This window comes from Capsicum annuum, chromosome 12, assembly GCF_002878395.1.
Source record: "Capsicum annuum cultivar UCD-10X-F1 chromosome 12, UCD10Xv1.1, whole genome shotgun sequence".
Taxonomy (NCBI): Eukaryota; Viridiplantae; Streptophyta; class Magnoliopsida; order Solanales; family Solanaceae; genus Capsicum; species Capsicum annuum.
In genome coordinates, this window is record NC_061122.1 from 63,957,568 (window position 1) to 63,979,591 (window position 22,024).

The following is a 22,024-nucleotide window of genomic DNA, read 5'->3' on the forward strand; positions in this document are numbered from 1 at the left end:
AGGGCACAAGAACGAAAGAGAGTTCTTGTTGAAAAACCCCACATACCTTGAATGATGAACTTTAGATCGATACTCATTTTTGAGATGTTAATCGTTCCTTTGAATGATGGTTCTTGAATTTCTTGACCTAGGAACTTAGAATCTTGAATAAATTTGCAGAATTAATGGTGAACTTTGGAGGTTCTTGAAGTTGGATGTAGGAGCTTAGAGTTTTCTTTTTGAGGGAATTTGATGAAATATAACATATAATGCTTTTAATAGGCTTTAATATAGGGTTTGGATGGATTTTGGGTGAGGGGGGATGACCAAAACTCCCCTAAAAATTAAAAAAATCTTGAAATCGTCCTTTGGTGAACTTTTTTTATAGTCTGAAGTAGATCAACCATAACGTTTTACTTCGATATCCAAATTGGATGAAACTAATTTAATTAGAAAGAGGACTCTCATATCTTTCTGTTGATATATAGTATCTCACCCAGATCACTGTGTACGAGAAGTTATGATCATTTGAAGTTGACCCAAAAATTTACTTTTGATAGGCTGAAGTAGATCGATCATAACTTTTTGCTCCGATAGACAAATTGGATGAAACTAATTTCATTGGAAAGAGGACTCGTAGAGCTTTCCATTGATATATAGTAGATCACCCAGATCATTATGTACAAGGAGTTATGATCATTTAAAGTTTAGAGCAAAAATACGCTAGGCATTAGTATTTTTTCCTGCAAGTTTTACTGTTTACTACTATTCACAGTTCGATTGGAATATTCATAACTCGTCGCTCGGGTATCCGTTTTGGATGATCCACATATCGTTGGAAAACTTATTTGATACTCTACGCAATGGTGGGTCACAATCTAAGACATTCCACCTGAAAAATTTATAATTCATTGAAGAAGATAGAACCCAACACGTTTATGCATAAAATTTCAACAAAAAATTTCCCGGGGTATTACATGCTAACTCTGACTACTGAGACTGGAATGCTACTGATGCTCTAGAGCTCGTGTTTTTTAATCTATGGTATAAAACACCATAGCACAAATGCGTCAGTACATTTGAATATACTGGTATGCATGTGAGGTAGGCTGAATGCAAAGGGTTCATATGTATGAACTATACTAACTGACTGAATAACATGAATGTGAGAATACATGCATGAATACATAATAACTATAACTGAGTTCGTGATGACATGATTACTAAATCTGCGTTATGGTAACATGAGATTCTTATAACTGTATAACTGAAATAACTAATACTGAGTGACTGTATCTGACAGTCTAGTTTCTGATAAAACTAGCTGAGCTTCATTCTGTTCTGAGTTGACTGTATCTGACAGTCCTAAATTTTATAGAACTATCTGAGTTCTATTACTGAGACTGAATGACTATATCTGATAGTCCTGATATGTAACTGAAACTGTAGGAAGTAGTCATCTAATCGACATACCCCAAATAAAGCAGTATAGTTTAGTTGGGGTCCAAATATGTAACCCTAATTGGAAGGGTGTCAATACCGCACTACTGGTAAAGATAAGCTGTGGGTAAACCTCATCTAATAGTGTCAGCAAAAAAGAACGGTGGGACCCTCATCTGACAGTGTTTATCCACCTCATCAACCCTCATCTTACAGTGTGTTCCCATCCTTGGGTTCACTCGGTGCTAATTTCTACTCCTATCTGAATAGACACTAAACATGATTAACTGAACTGGACTAAACTAAAATCATAGAGTTCCCTTGACTGATGAAATACTACTGAGATTACTGAATTTCTGAGCTTTCCTGAGTCACATGACTGACTAGGTTCTTTGGATCCTGGCTTGACTGAGAATATTGTGAAAATATGACACTGGCTCTAGGCACACAGCTAAATTGTCGGGTACAATTACCCCCAGGACTCGATGGAAAGAAAATGACAAAGCATGAGTTTCTTGAATACATGACCAACATTAACAATTCATAATTCATTGTCTAAGACATTTCGTCAAACATTTAACATGCATAAACTTGTACATGAATGGGGATTTCATATTATCACACTAGTATGGCACTTTTCCTTCACCTAGGCATTTAATCAAACACATAGTGAGCATACTTTGGTTATACCATCATCAATGCATCTATTACTTCACCCCCGCACCTGCATCGAGGTTAGTGGTGGGCTTCGGGATCGGGGACCTCATTGAAAGTCACAAAAATTAAGTCGCACCGCGAAACTTTTGTAGCTGGATTAACATAATTCTGGGCACAACTCTAATACGAATCATGACTCGAGCCTTAACAATTGACCACTCCAACTTACTTGTAATATTACCATTACTCCTAAACTTACCACCTTTGATATGGCTCAATTCCAAACCAAATTTGGTACCAATCACCTCCTTAGTACTTCATGCACCTAACTTAATAAAAAATAACTAAAAATGATTAGAAGGATGGGTTGCCTCCCATCAAGCGTTGTAGTTTTGGTCGTGGCTCGAATCTTATTTTTGTATTTTTATTTAACATGATAAAATAAAAATAAAATCATGGGTTGCCTCCTATGCAGCGCCTGATTTAATGTCATGGCATGACTCGATTATCTTGACTACTCAGACTTTGTCAAGACACATCGATGATACCATTTGTATCTCATTTGTTAGATCAAGAAAATGCTTTATTCCAAGTCCAGTCACTTTTAAGTCACTCACATCCTTGCTTGTAAGTTCAACCAAACCAGCTATGGTCTCCACAGCAGGCCTATCCTTAATTGGTATATCTCGCTCATCTTCGTAGAATACATCAACAATTGAAAAGACACTCATTTCCTTTTGTTGTTTCATGGATTTACACACTTGAAAACTAACCTCTTTCCCATTGAGCCTAAATTTTAGCTCATTCAACTCTAGGTCAACTAACACTCTCCTGGTTGCTAAGAATGGCTTGCCCAAAATTATGGATACTTTAAAGTCCACTTCATAATCAAGAATTATAAAGTAGACAGAAAATATAAAATCGGCCACCTTTTTAAGTACATCATGTAGAATCCCAATCAGTCTTTTCACCGATCTATCCGCCATCACAAGTCACATATTTATGGGTGTGGGGTCTTCTAAACCCAACTTCTTATAAAAAACTAGCGGCATCAGGTTGATGCTAGCTACCAGGTTGTATAAGGCCTTAGCAAAATACAGAGACCCAATCGTACAAAGAATGGTGAATGCTCCTGGGTCTACCTTCTTCTGCACCAGTGACCTTATAGAAATAGCACTACAATGATGGAGATTATCCACCGGATTGTAGCTTACCACTCTTTTCTTTGTCATATGATCTTTCATAAACTTAGCATATCTGGGCATTTGTTTCAGTGCTTCAAATAAAGGCACGTTCACTGTCAATTGCTTTAACATAGACATGAATTTGTTAAACTTTCCTTTATCTTCTTTATTCTTTAATAGTTGTGGAAATGGGGGTGGTGGCCTTGGGATTTCAGTTGGAGTAACTTTGACCTCCTTTCTTATGACTTACTCCACATCACTAACATGTTTTGGCTAGGTGGTTGTTCCACTTCCGCACTCTTCTTTTCAAAACGTCCCAACTTCACAGGCACCATTGAAGATTCATCAACCATCTCCCAATCTATTTCAACCACATCAGTATGAAAGGATGCTCCCAATCCTTGACTAGATAATATCTTACCGCTCTTAGTGGTAATGGCCATACACGATCCATTAGTTCTTAGATTCTGAACTGTATCACTTGGTAGAGTCCAATTCTATCTTTGGTTGAATGCTGTGGATAATTGGCTCATCTGCTAATCCATTTGTTTAATAGCGGTTGAGTGCGAATTTACTAGTTGACTCATGGAAGATATGTCACTCTTTATAGTAGTCACCTCATAATTGGTCACCTCATCTCCCTTTAATAGTTTCTCCATCATGTCCTCCATGGATATTTTGCTTGAACTGGCAGTAGCATTATCACGGCTTCTAGGAGGTACATACAGTTCACTCCTGTCACTTTTATTCTTCCAATCTCCTTGATGGTTCCAACCTTGGTTTCCTTGACCACCGGTACAGAAATCCTCCTAGTTATGCAAATAATTAGCCTCTTCCTCAGTGTTTGATTTAGCTCCCTTACTGTGGGACTCCACAACTTTTAAGTTTTCTACATTCCCTGATAGCAAATGTTTCATGAGCAGATCCATCTGGGTTTTCATATGATCTATATCCTGATCATGCTCTTCTTCTCTCCTCCACTACTCTGCTAATATTATATTAGACCCAGTATTGCTTACTACCATAGAATCTCTAGTATGCCAAGATCTACTTGTCTTAGTCATTTTTTCTAATATGTTCGCAGCCTCAGTAAAGGTGAGCTCCATAAAAGATCCTCCTGCAGCATTATCCACTATTGGCTTTGTAAGTGAGTTCAAAGCTCTGTAGAATATTTACATTAAGTGTTCATCAGTCATCTTATGGTTTGGGCATTGAGTCAACTTCTTTTTAAACCTTGCCCAAGTCTCATGCAAAGCTTCACTAGCCAATTGTCTAAAGTTGCTAATCTCATCCCTCAATTGTAACATTCTGTAGGGCAGAAAGAACCTTTCAAGGAAAGCTCCTTTCAATTGCCTTTAGTTTGTTATAGAATCAGGAGTAAGCTTATTCAACCATATAGTTGCATTTCCAGATAGAGACAGTGGGAACAATCTTAAATTAATGGCAGTTTGGCCCACTCCAAGATTATCAAACAACTTACAAATACTGATGAAATTCACCAAATGTAGATTTAGATCATCACCAGGTAATCCACCAAAGAGTCTTTTCTAATTTTGTAGCTGGATCATAGTATTGATGATGTTGAATTTTACCCAAGGAGCTAGTAGTGGTAGAATTATTGCCCCTGTAGCTCAAATTCCATCTAAATCATCCTTATCATTGTCAATATCAAACTGCACAGCTTGGCGGTCTAGTCTTTCTTTGAATGGACGATTTTGATTTATAGGTGTAAATACTTCCGTTGCACGCCTCCTATTAGCCTGGTCAATTAAATCATCATCTTCCAGGTCCTCTTCATCTAGATTAGGTACCCAACCTGGGTTATCTATATTCTGTTGATTTAATTGAGCATTAGCCAAATCGGCTAATCTTTCAGCCTTTTGTTGGTTAGCCATTCTTTTAATGAGATGAGGTTCAGGATTGAAGGGTAATAATGGTTCTCTTGAACTTATGGTTCATGGCATAAACAACAATGAGCCTGTAACGAACAAAAATAATAAATAATCGTAAAATAAGAAAACTTGACTAACAGTCAATTAACACACATAAACTCAATCGACAACCATATTCCCCGGCAACGGCGCTAAAATTTGATATGCCCAAATTACACCTCTCTTACGAGAGAATAAGTGGTCGCTGTCAAATATAGAACCCAACTAGGTTGGGGTCAAATCCCACAGGGAATATGGTGCTAATTAGGTTGTATGCAGATTAGTTGACTTTTAATCATTCCTTTCCATAAAACAAAAAGAGGGAATTTGATTCAGTTCACAAATTAATGGTTTCAGTTTAATAAGATGAAATATGTATAGTAGTATTCAAATTCAGAGAAATAGCAAGCTAGGGTTATGTCCACCTTGTAGTTTTCAATACTTTCTAACTATGGGCTTCACAAATTCATACATGCATCATGCTTATAGAGAAACTTATTGTGTTTAATAACATAATCCTAGTGTTTCTCAACCATCAAGGAATAATTCACTTTAGTTCTCTCAAATCAAAAGTGTTTACAAAAACAATTCGAAATCTCCAAGTAGTTAATCCTGTTAAGGCATTAACATATAAAATAGGGGTTGGAAATCCTATTTTCTTGTCACTACACTCTTTTCCAAACAACAACCTTTCTCTCGAACAAGTTGTGTTTTAAGGCACATCCTCTATGTTTGCAACCACGAGAATTCAAGATAAATGAAGAGTGATGTAGACAAATCAATGCATAATGAATTCGAAACCCAAAGTAATAGATTGTATGCTACAAGGCTTCCATAACCCTAACTAATAAACTTAGCTACTCGTGAATAAAATGGAAATCACAATAGAAATATTCATTGTACCAAAAACTAGAAGACGATCTTGGTGTGCAAATAGTGAAAACAAGAGAGAAACATTTTTTTCTCTCTCCCAATCTAAGCCGCCCTTCTCTTTGTTCAAAAACTAATACAGAATATTCAATAATGATAAAAATTCTGCATCAAGTCTTTTTGATAATCTCTTCTCTCATAATTGCCTTCTAAGTCCCTAAACTAATTATAAATGACAAATAAGTCTTGGACATAGTTTTTAGGCGCCATATTTGGTCCAGAATGCTACTCTCTCTTGTGTCATATGCCATCCGCATTCCATAGTCCCATTATGTCTTTATATACCTCATTAATACCTAAAATCATGCTAATCACATCAGTTATCTCAATTGCATAGAAGTAGAGTAAAAACATACGAAACTAGGCACTTTGTTCTCTAAACTTAGCTAAAATATGGATAAGTTATGGTGCTTAGGCATGTAAATACACCAAAGATCACCACCCCACACTTAAATCTTTGTTCACCCTCAAACAACATATCCATTTATACATACTACACAAGTCTTAGCACCCACAAAGGAAAACAAGATGATCAAATAGGCTCACACAATAATTATGAACAAGAAGTAGATTCATGAATCATTACTCAAGACAACCTACCCTCTAGAATAAACTCATTAAGTTGAAAAATTCATGCATACTATTTAAGCAAAGAAATCATATAAATTACCCAACCTTCATCAACCATGTACCCTCATAACAAGAAAGTTACCCATAATCACTTACAATCATGAAATTTCTAACAAAATGGGTATAAGAATCAAGTTGCGCTCACTCTAACAAAGAATTCTCAAATTATAACTGATGACCATATGCTTTCCCTTAGCGTAGTGCTCCATTAATATCAGATTGCTAAGATTAGGATCAAATAGGTCTTTTATGGGTTGTAATGTAGGCTAAGGGATGGGTAGGAACTATTTTGGTCAAAAATAGTGGCTATCTTCCCTAAGCACTTTAAGACACTGCATTATGCAATTAAGACCAATCTCTAACAACCAATTTCCACTTATGCTATCTTCACAGATTCGCTTTTCACCCCAACTTGTTAAGCTCAATTAATAACACTATGGTGGGAATATGCAACCCTTTCAACTATTTTTTTTGCACCCTTTTCACGTTACGTACCCTTATGATAGCCACCCTCAACTTAAACGATTTGCCTTACTTAAGGTGCACAATGTCCAAGAAGGAACAGGGCCAAAACAGGTTCATTGTAACATGTTAGGAATAAAATTTGGAAATTTTTCAATAATTTTTGCTACTCCTAACCAAATCAATTTCACATGTCAATAACTAGACTTTGAGGCATCAATTTCACGTTTTTCCTCTTATTGTCAAACTCCTAACTCAAATTGATTTTACACTAAAGCGCTTAGGAGCTTTTGGATCAAATTATGATCTATTAAAGAACGGGTTAGGCTACATATGAGGCTAATAAAAGAACAAGCTAAAGGGTCAATGGGGCTAGCTAAGATAACGTACAAAGGTAGGTCAAAATTGGGGAAATTCTATCTGATTTAAATATTAATCATTTAGGAAGTCATTGCTAACTCTTCTAGAGACTATATTTGACTTAAAGAAAGTTTGGGGTATTACAAATGTAGTTCATTAAATAATCCTCTTCAAGAAATCTGACATTTGTCGAAATAATTATTTTCTGTTCCTTGGCATATCCAATATAAATGCATACTTCTGTCCTAGACCTCAATTTATCAGTATTTCCTATTAGCACATGCATTGGGAAACCCCAAATCCGAATATGCCATAGACTAGGCTCGCACCCACTTCATAATTCATATGGGGTTAAAGGTACTGGCTTTAAAAGAACCAAGTTAAGAATATAATTTATTATTTCTAATGCATAACCCCAAAAAGAAAAGGGCAAATCTGAATAACTTAACATTGATCTAACCATTTTCATAAGAGTTCTATTTCATCATTCTGCCACACCATTTTGTTATAATGTTCCCGATAAAATACTGAGATGTAATTCCTGATTCTGATACGTATTTAATTAGTTCAAAAGAAAGGTATTCACAACCACAATCAGAACTTAATGTATGAATATTTTTATTCTGTCACTTTTTCATTCCCATATTAAATTCTTCAAATTTCTCAAAGCATTTAGATTTACAATGCAACAAATAAATGTATCCATAATTTGGAAAACATTTAGATTTACCACACCAATCAGTATGAATTAATTTTAAGTTATTAGAAGCTCTATTTCCTTTGGAAAAATAAGGTGTCAAGGTCATTTTACCTACTAAATAAGATTCACAAGTTTGAAGTGCCTCAACTTTCAATGACCTCAAAGGTTCATTAGAAACCAATAGTGAAATTTTATTTATGTTAGTATGACCTAAACATAAGTGTCATAAGTTTGTTTCACTCAATTCTGAAGTACGTTTTCTTTTATGTGATTGATCAACTGTAATATCCCCGATTTTTGCCTCTGAAATTTTTAGGTTTAGGGCTCACTGCCCAAGGTACGACTTTGGTAATGAGTTTTGAAGACTCTATATGAGTTGTATAGTGTCATCCATAGCCAAATTAGTATAGGTTTCCTATGTTTCTATCCTAATCATAATTGGTACCTAATGAGTCGTAATGTCTCATTACGAGTTGTGGTGTGCAAGTCATAGGCAATCTAGTATAAATTCCCAAAGTTGTTGTTGTGATTACGATAGGACTTTACGAGTGTAGTGTCTAGTCATGAGTTGTAGGGTGTGCCTCATGACCAAACTGATGAGGGGTCTCTAAGCTACTGCCCAAACTACTACTGGTCATTACGAGTCAGAATGACAAAGTACGAGTCATGGGGCATGACTTGTAAGTATGCCCCTTGTCTCTACCCAGACTATGAGTCATTGTGATGAATCATAACCAGACGTCATGAGTAGTCACGTGACTTATGAAGATTGGGCATCTTTTTCTGTACTTTTAAGGGTATTCTTGTCATTTCCCCTTTTCCTAATTAAAGCCCACGACCATAAAACACCTAAAGAGGGTTATTTTCATCACTTTAAAAATCATAAACTACTCTCAACTCTCTCAAATTCCCCAAGCCAAGAACAACTAGGTTTTCTCAAGGTTGATCATCTAGGGCTCTAAGATTGGTTTTTTCTCCATAACCATTGATATCTTAGGAATGTATCTCTTCCCTTAAATTTTTTTGTTAAATGAATGTATTTAAATTGTTATTCATGTGATTAATTGATGATTTTGGAAATTGGGTTGAGGGTCCTTGAAGTTTATTGATGGAATTGCTTTTCCATGAGTTTTGTGAATTATTCATGATTTGAATTGATAATTTTGAAACTAATTGGGTGCATGGGTATAGGAATTGGAATGGGGGTCATGGATTCCCCTAAATAAATGAAATTTTGAATTGTAATTGGTAATGACCTGAACCCAACCTTATGAAATTGTCTTTGAAACATGAGTATACGTAGATTGAAACTAAATTTGGAACTAAATTATGATATATAAGTTTAATGAAACATAATGATTTTAAAATGAACCTTGGTGGTCGTGGATTCCCCCAAGCTAATGAATAATTGAACCTTAAGGGTCATGGATTCCCCCATGTGTATGAATGATTGGAGCTTGTGTGGTTGTGGATTGCCCCAAGTGATGATAATTGAAATGGCATAATAAATGATATTATCTTGCAAGCATATTGGTAAGTCGATACTAATAGTTTATGCCTTAATGGATGATCATGGTTCAAAAAATGGGAATGTGTAAATTTTTTAATTGAGCATAAGGGGGATAGTGCAACTCATCGGGAAGGTGTAAATCCTAAGAAAGGCGAACATTGGAAATCACATTTACCGGTGTGGGGGTCTTGGTGATCGTGTGCATAGTTCACACTTTTAATATATATACATATATATATATATATATATGAGTAGGAATGTGTAAATATTTTAATTGTGCTTAAAGAGGGGGTGTAGCTCATCGTGAAGGTGTAAATCCCAAGAAAAACAAACACTGGAAACCACATTTGCCGGTGTGGGGGTCTTGGTGATCGTATGCATAGTTCACACTTTTAATATATATATATATATACATGTATACATATGTGTACATATGTGCACATATGTATACATATGTGTGTACATATGTGCACATATGTGTACATATGTGTGTTCATATATGTACATATGTGTGTACATATGTGTAAATATGTGTATATATATGTATATATATATATATATATATTTATATATATTGGGATAGTTAGAGTCTCATTAGATTTGGCCCTTCCTTGGATTTCTCTAGTTCGTGTGGTTACACGCATTGAGGCCCAACCAGTAGGAAGGGAGCTGGACCCAACCAGCAAGGGAAATCTGGACCCATATATCCGTGGGTGTTAGATGACGAGAAAGTTAAGCATTCCAGGCTAATGTTTTGAATCTCATACTAAATCTTATTACCTATCCGGCATATTATATATGTATATGTATATGATTGCGTGCATTATTTTGAAATAATTTTTGGCTGACTGATCCTGGCATTATTTTATCCCTTTCTTGAATTACATGTTAGTGCTCACCCCGCTAACCATCCCCGGATGCTGTATCCCTACGTGATACAGGGGACGAAGATACTTCTGTTTCCTTATGCAGGGGTAGGTTATTTTTGGATTATCCGTGAGTTAGCTTTGAAATGGTGAGCTTCCATTCTATGGAAGGCCCTCATTTCACGATCTTGTCTTTACTTACATCCTAGACTATTTTGGTTGGGTTTTTGGCTGTTGTAGGAGTCATGTCCTGACTTTGATTGTTGTTTGTCTTCTTAGAGGATTTATGGAAAGGATGTGAATGGATTTGGTATTGTGTATTGTTAGATCCCTTTTAGTCAATTTATCTATCTTGTTATATGTTCGGAACTCAGCTCTATCTTGTTATGTGTTTGGAACTCATCCGTTGCTAGTTGTATTATATTTTGGTCGGATAGGTTAATGGGGTGGGGTCCGATCCTTGGCGGACTTAAGATACCCATCACGACTAGGCCCTAATTTGGGTCGTGAAATTAACACTATTAAGTTCCATTATTTGTAGCATAATATGAAAAATATCAAATACAAACAGATCATGTATTCTAGGAGAAGAAATAATAAAATGCTTATTAACCTTAATAATGCACAATTTTTAGCAAAATAAACATTATAACCAGCATCCATTATTCTTAAAACTAAAATTAAATTCCTTCTTATAGAAGGCACATAAAGAATATTATTAAAAATCGAAACTCTTGAACTACTAAACGAAATGAAAATATTTCTTATAGCTAAGGCAGGTGTTGGTTCCCCATTTGATTGAAACACGTTTAGTTCATTTTCACTTAGGTGACATGTTTCTTGAAACCCCTACAATGAAGTGCAGATATGATTAGTGGCTCTTGAATCTATATCCCAAAATTGGATAGAAAAAGTCGCTAAAAATGTTTCAACGACATATAAAAAAAATGTACCTTGTTTCTGTATCTTAGCTATGTAGCCGAGGCACTGTTTCTTATGATGATCAGGTTGCTTGCAATGATAGCACTTGCCCTTTGGATTAGCCACACCACCATTAACAACTAGAACCTTACAAGGTTTCTTCTTCTTTTATTTTTTCCTTTTGGCTTAGATGTCGAAGATGAAGGTTTTTTAACCATCAACGTCGTAGGAGGAACTTGTTGCTTAATGATAGATACTTCCACTTGCAGCTCATTCAACAGTTTCACAAGAGACAAGTCCATATTATTCATGTTGTTACTCAAGCAAAACTGCTGAAAACTATCTGACAGAGTCTGTAGGACCATCTTAACTTGACATTCCTTATCAATAACCGCACCAAGAATTTCAAGCTCATTCAACACACTCATTATTTTAAGAATATTCTCTCCTGCTGAAATTCCTTCAACCATTTTATTGGTCAAGAGGGCTTTTATGGCCGTCTTCCGTACAATACCATTTTACTCACCGAACATCTCTTTAATAGATTCAAGCATATCATAAGCAGTAGTCATGGACTGATGTTGATGTTGCGACAAATTTTCCATGGAGGCAAGTATGTAGCATCTTGTCATCTCGCCAGTCTTAACCGACTTATCATAGGCTTTAGTCTCATCATCAGTGGGTTAAGCCGACTTAACAGGACGTTCCTCAACCAACACAAAATTAAAGCCTTCAACAGTAAGAACAATATCCAAATTTCATTTCCAGTCAACTTAGTTAGGACCTTCTAGTTTATTTTGATTCAGGATAGAAGCTAAGGAATTAAATGAAGACATGGTTAATCGTTATATAATTAGATTAAAAACAAACCATTAGACATGCTGCAGAATAATAAAAAAATAAAAAAAACACCACATATAACCAAGCACATATAACAGCTAGAATCATTAGGGAAACTTAACCATTTAAGCATATATACATGTAATGTTAGATATATTATCTCTTAAATAAAACAAAACTAACTCTATTAGAGAGTAAACGGTTTTATAAGTCAATGTACCATTGAACTAACATGTAACTTAGTTGAAAAGTTAATACAAGTTATCAAAAATAAGAGACTAAGAAAATTACATTACACAATACAAGTTTATTCGATGGGTAATATGACCTACGTCAATATGTAAAACCATATTATTTACTATTATTAACCACTGTAAATCATAAGGAATGATCCCTTTCACCACTGGTTTGCAAAAATAATTTTTTCAAAATCTTTAATTTTCAAAAACCATAAAAATGCCCAAAAACTCATGAAAATGAACCTGAATGGCTAAAAGAGGACCTAGATATTGCTTAGTGTGTTGTTTCCAATGAACAAACCAAACTTTGGATTATTCAGAGTTCGTCAAAACTGAAAAACTAAAAAATCGACCAAATCGGCAATTATTGACCGAGCTGCTGCGTGGGTCAGCAAGGTTGCTTGCACTACTTAGCCTTACCAATACACTATTGGTTAAGATATATAAGTGACTAAGGTAGTTGGTTCAATTCAACAACTTATTTACGCATAATTTGGAGATTTTGTGGGAAAACAACTTGTGAGGGTGAAATAAACTACCCAGACAATTTGTCCCTTCCACCACAGTGTTTGGTAGAGCATTTGCATAATGACTATGGCAGGGAATAGTCGAAACTCATCTTAGTTTTACTCTTAATCCACAAAAATGATTTTCACAAAACTAAGTAAACCATGTAAAACTCATTTTTATGTTTTCTTGAGAGATAATACATCGAAACACCCCTAAACTTGTAGCCATAACTTACTGTAGACCCTAAACTTGTATGACAATTATTTACCCTCCTTAACAACTTTAAAGTGTATTATTTTTCCTCCTTAACGGCTGACGTGGCAAAAAATAAACTAAAAATGTGTTTCAGTTAAAAAAAAGTATAAAAAAATTTAGTGGGGCCCACTTTAATATTTTTAACCATTATTTTTTCTCCTCCTTCCTCACACCTCACCACCCCTATTTCTTCTTCTTTCTCACACCCCTACCACCCTCATATCTTCTTCTTTCTCACACCCATTGAACCTTCAACAACAAATTTCAAATTTTCATGAAACAATTGACTTTTATTTACCATAAGTTCAGGTTCTTCCAATTTCTAATCCAACCATTTCTCATTCATTTCTTCAATTTTTTCTTCCCCAATCTCTTGAACCTTTCTTCATAATTTGAAAAATACACTTTCATTTCATTCACTAAAAATAGAAACTCATCCAAATTCACATCATCTATGTGTGATTTTTCCTTTTTTTAATAGCATCTCTACCCCAAATCTTCCTTCCAAGTTCATAAATCTCTCTGTCATGTGGAGTTTTCATTGGTGATTTATTTGGGGGAATTTGTAGGGTGTTTCACGGCGGAGGTGGGTGTTTTTCGGTGAGTCATTAATTGAGTGAAAGTTATTGGTGTTAATGGTGGCGGGGGTTATTGAAGCATAGGGAGAAGAAGGAAAGGGGGTGGGGGGCTATTGAAGCATAAGGAGAAGGAGGAACGATGAGGGTGGGGTGGGGTTAGCTATTGAATAAGAAGAAGGAGGAGGAAGGGGGTGGGGTGGGGTAGGTTATATATATATATATATATATATATATATATATATATTTAAATTAAAAATAATTTATAAATAATTTTTATATATATATATTTAAAAAAAATATATTTTATATATATATAAAAATAGTTAGTATATATATAGTTTTTATTTTTTAAAAAAATATATAAAAATAATATTTGTGTTGGATTTCTTTTTAAAAAAAATTATAGTTTATTACGTGGTAATGACATGGCACTGAGTTGGCAATGATGTGGGGCGTGTGTACTCCACTCTCCGTAGTGAGAGTGGTATAATTTTTTTAGGGTGGTAAAAAATTCACTTTAAAGTTGTTAAGGGGGATAAATAATTGTCATACAAGTTTAGGGTTTAAAGTAAGTTTTGGCTACAAGTTTAGGGGTGTTTCGATGTATTATCTCTTTTCTTGATGATAAACGTAGATTTTGGAAATAATTAATATCATTAAAAACATGACAAATAGCCATAAACAACATGATATTTACAACGATCATCAAAAAACATCTAAACCAATAATGTAATTTCTTTTTTACTTTATCTAGCATATGTACGACGACTACTGATACCAATTGTTAGAACGTGCACATTGAAAGCAATTCTACAAGATCGATATAATTTACATACAATCCAGACAACATAATTATCAATGAAAATTAGAAAAACTTACCTTTTGAAGCCTTCACAAATATCGTTCAATGCCTTGGCCTCCAGTCCTACAGTTGTATAGTTCCAATCATGGTTTAACCAATGAAAGGGTCCATTATTTTTGTCTTGAGTACAACTAAGACCACAAGAGTCGTAAGGTTTGATCACGAGTCGTATGGTGGGACTCGTGACCAAACGAGTAAGGTGGCCCTGAGTCACTGCCCAGACTATGAGTTATGGTGACGACTCATAACCAGTGACCACGAGTCGTTACCCTACCCGTAGCAATTGAGGGTTATTTTTCTGCACATTTTTCATTAAGGTAATTCAATTTTTTCCTTTTCTTTACACTATTACCACGACTTAAAACCTTCCTTAGCCTTATTTCCACCCAATTAATATAATCATAAACAATATTTCACTCTCAAATTCCCCAATTAAAAGCAAGGCTAGGGTATCTGAGGATTGGTCATCTAGGTCTCAAAGTATGGTTTCTTCTCCAAATTCTTGGAATTTTAAGTCATGTATCCCTTCCATATACTAGTATTTTACCATGGCATACAATGGTTTGATATTCATATGGTTTTAATGTTTGGTTTTGGAGTTTGGGTGAAGGATTTGGTATGGTTATTCTTTAAATGGTATTCCTATGGTTTACATGCATTTATTTATTATTTATTGATGTATTTTAAAACTCATGGGGTGCATGGGTATGGATAATGGAATGGAGGTTGTGGATTCCCCCAAATTTATGAATTTTGGTATTAGAATTTGTAATACTCTCAACTCACCTTATGAAATTGGATTTGGAATATGGCTATATATATAATTTAACAAATTTTTAAACTATCTCATTTCATAAAAGGCTAATGAAATATAAATAGTTTTGAAAGGCCTTAGTGGCCATAAATTGGTTTTGAAATGGAGCATGGGGTTCGTGGATTCCCCCAATGCATAATTCTATAAGCTTGCAAGCATATTGGTATGACGATACCAATGGTAAATGCCTTAATACATGGTTTTTGGTTAATGAATAGGTTATGTATAAATATTTTAAAAGGGGCTTAATGGGGGTTATAAAGCTCGCCATGGAAGGTGGAGGTCCTAGAGAGACTAATACTGGAAACCATGTTTGTCGGTAGCTTCATGACCATGTGCATAGTTCACACTTGATATATGGATTTTCCGGTAGGAGAAGCCAGGCCCATATAATCCATGGGTGTTTTAGGATGATTAGAGCTACACAGTTCAGGTTAATGATTTTAAATCTCATGCTAAACATTGTTTCCTATCCAAGCATCTTTTATATATGTATGTATGCATGTATGTGAACATATATGCTGAGTTTGGACTTGATTTTTAAATGGAATTATTTTATCCCTATCTTAAGTTACATACTAGCGCTCTCCCCGCTAAACATCCTAGGACGCTACATTATTTCATAATGTAGGGTCTGTTGATACCTCTTTTACCCCTGTACAATATTAAGTAGATTTTTGTTCATTGGTTGGGCTGCGTTGAAGTTGTGAGCCTCTATCTTTCAAAAGGCCAGACATTTCATTACTTTACTTATGAGTATCGAAATCCCATCAGCATCCTTTTATAATTTGGATTCCTTTTAGACTATGTTCGGGGGCATGTTCCAACCTTTAGATATATAGATTAGTTTAGAGGCTTTTGTGGACATATCTGTGGGTTGGATGGTGTTGTTGATCCTTAGAGCTTATTCTTGTGTTATATTAACTATTTTATCTTTATTCTCTGGTTGTCTTCCTCTTGTTATTATTTGGATTATGTTTGGATTGGACAGGCTATAGGGGTGGTCTCCGGTCCTCGGTAGACTCGAGATATCCATCACGACTAGGCCTGGGGTCAGGTGTGAAAAGCTTAATATCAGAGCATAGATTCAGGTTCACTGGGTGTCAGAAAGTCATGTCAAGTAAAATCTTTTTATGGGTGTGTAGAACGCCACATTTATAAGAAAGAGGCTACAAGACATTTAGGAATGCCTCCCTACCTTGTGTTCTATTTTGGGTTACAGATTCTGGTTTCTTGAAACTCCTTTAATATCAACGTTACTCACATTTCAAATCATACATCCCCAAAGATCTGGTGCTTGTATAAACTCTATTGGGCCTTCCTTCCTACCTGGGGATAATATAGATGGAACTCGACCCGCTTATAGAGTGCAGACCTAATCTAGGGTCCCTGCATCTGAATATACTATCCCGCACAGAGTTCCATCAGTCTCTACTAGTCCTCCTTTGGTTGGTGATACTTATGCTTAGTCACCTCTACGAGATATCTCTAATGCAGAGTTCTGTTGTTCAATTTAATTGTTGACTTAGTTGGTGACTTTCCAGTCTCGCCAGTCAGTTCAAGGTGGTTTTTTACTCGTTGTTCAGAGGTTACTAGAGTTGTTCAGTTCATGAGGTTGAATCCCCCAACCTTCACTGGCTTTAGGTTTGAGTAGGATCCTCAAGGATTTATTGATGAGATGGAGAAAATCTATAGGGTGATGCTCACTTTCGATTCTGAAGGTGTAGAGTTTGCCTCATATCAATTGAAGGATATAGCATATCAGTGGTATAAGGAGTGGGAACAATCGAGGGGTGATGATGCTGAGCAGGCTTTGTGGGATTAATTCTTTGGTGCCTTCTTTGATCATTTATTTCCTCAAGAGTTGAGGTAAGCTAAGGTGAAGGAGTTTGTAGGGTAGGATGGGTGTAAAGAAGTATGCTTTGAAATTTTATCAGTTGTCTAATTATGATCCAAAGTTAGTGTCTAGCATTAGAGATAGAACGAGAAAGTTTAATTTTGGTTTGTCTCGTGACTTGGTATTAGAATGTAAGGCCACAATGCTGAACAATGATATGGATATCTCCAGACTTGTGGTTTATATATAGCAGGTAGAGAAGGAAAAATGAAACAGGAAGAGATAGTAGAGAGGCAGAATAAAAAGTTTAGGTATTCAGAGCAGGGTAAAAATCAACAAAATTATGAAAGAGATGGTAGGTAATAGGTCAAAAAGTAGACTTGGGGAAATTCTTGTTCATATTCATCAGCAAGTGCTCCTTATCCTAAGCCATATGGTGATTGTTGCTTTCATATTGATAGTGTTTTAAGGCACAAGGTGCTCAATCTTAAGCTAATGGAGCTTGATCAACCCCTTCATATCCTACCTGTCAATTTTGTGGATAGCTTTACCATAGTCTGTGTGATGAGAAAAGGAATTAGTGTTATAATTATGGTCAGCCTGGTCATATGTAGCGACATTATCCACAACTAAAGTTTCCATAGAAGATAATAAGGTCCCGATTGTTATTTCTTTAGCTCCTGCACCAAAGGGCGCTACTTCGAGTACCAACACTTGCCGAAATCATCTTTATGCTCTGGATACTCACCAGGAATTCAAGGCATCTCATGACGTTGTTACTAGTGCATTACAACTTTTATCATCTTATATGTATTATTTGCTTGATCTAGGGTCTACTCTTTCTTATGTGACCCCTTACATGGCTATGCATTTTGGTTTTAGACCTGAGACTATTCCTGAGCCTTTCTCTTTGTCCACCTAGGTGGGTGATCCTATTGTGATTAGAAATGGTTATAGGGGTTATGTGGTCTCCACCCTTTTTGGGGAGACCTTGGTGGATTATATAGAGTTGGACATAGTGGATTTTGATGTTATCTTGGGGATGGATTTGCTCTTTTCTTGTATACTTCCTTGGATTGTAGGACCTTAAAGGTCAGTTTTCATTTCCCTATTAAATCGATAATTTAATGGGGGAAAAGTTCCTTAGTGCCTAAAGGGGGGTTTATTTCTAATCATAGATCCTAGAAGTTGATTTCTAAAGGGTGTCTTTATCATCTAGTTTGAGTTAAAGATTCTTATCCTAAGGGTTCATCTTTGCAATATGTCCCTGTTGTCAATGAGTTTCCTTAAGTGTTTCCCAAAGATCTTCCTAGAATTTCTCCCAATAGGGAAATAGACTTTAGGATTGATCTTCAACTAAATACCCATCCTATTTCTATTCATCTTTATAGAATAGCCTTACCTAAATTGAAAAAGCTAAAGGAGCTGTTAAAGGATCCCTTGATAAGGGTTTCACTCGACCTAGTATTTCTCTGTGGGGTGCTCCCGTACTTTTTGTGCACAAGGAAGATGGGTCTCTTGGATGTGTATAGATTATTGGTAGTTGAATAAGGTTACAGTGAAGAATAAATACCCTCTTTCTAGGATTGATGGTCTCTTCAACCAGCTTTAGGGAGTTAGATATTTTTCTAAGATTGATCTTTATTTGGGGTACCATTAGTTAAAGACTTGGAAGGTTGATATTTGTAAGACTATTTTCCAAACCTGATATGGTCACTATGGGCTTTTGGTGGTGTAATTTGGATTTAATAATACTCTAACTACTTTCATGGATCTCATAAATCGGGTGTTCAGACAGTTCTTAGACTTATTTGTTATTATCTTCATGGATTATATTTTGGTGTACTCCAAAAGTGAGAAGGATCATTCCAACTACCTCTGAATTGTGTTGCATTCTCTTAAGGATAAAAAGTTGTATGCTAAACTCTTTCAGTGTGAGTTTTGGTTGAATGTTGTAACTTTTCTTAGGCATGTTATTTCTAGTGAGGGGATCAAGGTGGATTCGCTAAAAGTTGAGGCAATTAAGAAATGGCCTAGACCCATAACTCAAATCGATATTTAGAGTTTCTTAGGATTGGTTGGGTACTATAGGAGCTTCATGGAGAGGTTTTCTTCTATTGCTGCTCCATTGATAAAGTTGGTCAGAAAAAAGGTTAAATTCTTGTGGCTTGATGCATGTCCAGAAAGCTTTGAGAAGTTGATAGATAAATTGACTTTTGCACTAGTTCTAACCCAGCTCGAGGGTACTGATGAGTTTATTGTTTATTGTGATGTGACCCATGTGGTACTGGGTTGTGTTTTGATGCAGCATAGGAAGGTTATGGCTTATGCTTCTAGGCAACTTAAGGTTCATGAGAGGAATTATTCGACTCACAATTTAGAGTTGGTAGTCATGGTATTTTCTTTAAATATTTAGCATAATTATTTTTATAGGGTATATGTAGGCATCTATTCAGATCATAAAAGCTTGCAGTATGTATTTACTCAGAAGGAGTTGAATCTTTGGCAAAGATGATGGCTTGAGTTGCTAAAGGACTATGACATGAACCTTCACTAGCATCTAGGAAAAGTTAATATGGTTTTTCATACTCTTAGCGGGTTTTCCATGAGGAGCTTATCTCATCTGGATTAGGAGAAGCAAGATTGGTGAAGGATATTCATCGGCGAGCTAATTTGGGAGTTCATCTTTTGGACTCTGAGGATGGAGGGGTAATTGTGCAAGAAGTAGTTAAATCATCTCTTGGTGTTGAGGTGAAAGAAAAGCAAGCTTTGGACCCTATTCTTATGCAGATTAAGGGTGATTTGTTACAGCAGAAGGTTATGGCCTTTGAAATAGATAGTGATGGTATCCGGAGGTATCAGGTAGGTTGTGTGGTCCTAATATTGATGCGCTACAAGAAAGGATCTTTATTGAGGCTCATGAGTCAAGGAATATGGTTCATCCAGGTTCAGCAAAGATGTATTATAATTTGAAAGAGATTTATTTGTGGAATAACTTGAAGAGGGATGTGGCTAACTTCGTGGCTAAGTGTATGGTGTATCAGCGAGTGAGGTTGAGCACTTGAGGCCTGGCAAAATATCTCAAGGGATTAATTTGCCTATATAGAAGTAGGAGATAATCAATATGGATTTTGTTATGGGTTTTCTGGTGAGGACTATGCCAAGTTATTTATTAATGAGATTCTTAGATTGTATGGTTCCCCTATTTCTATCATTTCAAATTGAGGTATGCAATTCTTTTCTCACTATTTGTACTTGTTTTAGAAAAGTTTGGGGACTAAGATGAACCTTAGCACTGCTTTTCACCCTCAAACAGATAAACAAGCAAAATGGACTATTCATACCTCGAAGGATATACTAAGGGCATGTATGATTATTTTAGAGGTAGTTAGGTAGTTTACTTACCTCTCATTGATTTTGCATATAATAATAGTTATCACTCTAGTACTGGAATGACTTCTTTTGAGGATCTTTATGGTAGGAGATATAGGCCTCTCATTGGGTGGTTTGAGGTTACTGAGACTAGGTTGTTTGGCCCTGACTTGGTTCACCAATCCATGGAGAAGGTGAAGCTGATTAGGAATAGGCTTTAGACTACCCAAAGCTACCAAAAGTCTTACGTAGATGTGAGTTAAAGGGAGTTAGAGTTTGATGTAGGTTATTGGGTATTCTTGAAAGTGCCTCTTATGAAATGAGTGATGAGGTATGGGAAGAAGGGTAAGCTCATACCCCGTTACATTGGTCCATACCATATTTTGAGGAGAGTTGGAATATTGCCTATGAAATTGAAGTTTCCTGCGAGTTTGGGATCCATTCATCTAATTTTCCATGTGTTGATGTTGAAGAAGTGCGTGGGTTGATCCTTTTTTTACTGTCCCTTACAAAGGTGTTGGTATTTAGATTCCTTATCCTATGAGAAAGTTCCAGTTGAGATTTTGGATAGGCAAGTCTGTTGATTGATGAATAAGGATGTCTCTTTGACAAAGGTTCTTTGGAGGAATTAAAAGGTGTAATAAGTTACATGGGAAGGTGAAGAGGACATGAAGTCCAAATATCCGTTCTTGTTCCCCATATTGGATAGAAGTGTTTGAGCTATGGCTATCCTTTTTGTTCTCATTTCTTTCGGGCTATTTGTTTATAGTTTTGTGTATGCATTCTGTCTTGTATTTATGCCAAGGGGTGCCCTAACTTCTCATTCGGGGATGAATGATCCTGGAATAGGAGATAATATAACACCCTAGGTTTTGAACTCTGAATTATTCTCAGTGATTGTGCTTACTGTTTCGATTATGACTAAGACCTTATGAGTTGCGAAGACTCCTTATGAGTCGTATAGTTCCCACCGTGGTTTAACCAGTGAGAGGGTCTATTATTTCTATCTTGAGTACGACTAAGACCACACAAGTTGTAAGATCTAGTTATAAGTCATAGAGTGGGACCCGAGACTCGTGACCAAACCAATAAGGTGTCCCTAGCGAGTCATGGTGACGACTCGTGACCAGTGACCATAAGTCATTAC

At 35.9% G+C, this 22,024-nt stretch overlaps 1 protein-coding gene across 1 annotated transcript; it reads right to left on the bottom strand.

Moving 5' to 3' along the window:
* Nucleotides 1-11,710: 11,710 nt before the first annotated feature.
* On the bottom strand, nt 11,711-12,040 carry LOC124889619. The gene has a single exon (XM_047401589.1). The coding sequence runs from the start codon at nt 12,038-12,040 to the stop codon at nt 11,711-11,713; it is 330 nt and encodes a 109-aa protein (XP_047257545.1).
* Between the last annotated feature and the right edge of the window lie 9,984 nt (nt 12,041-22,024).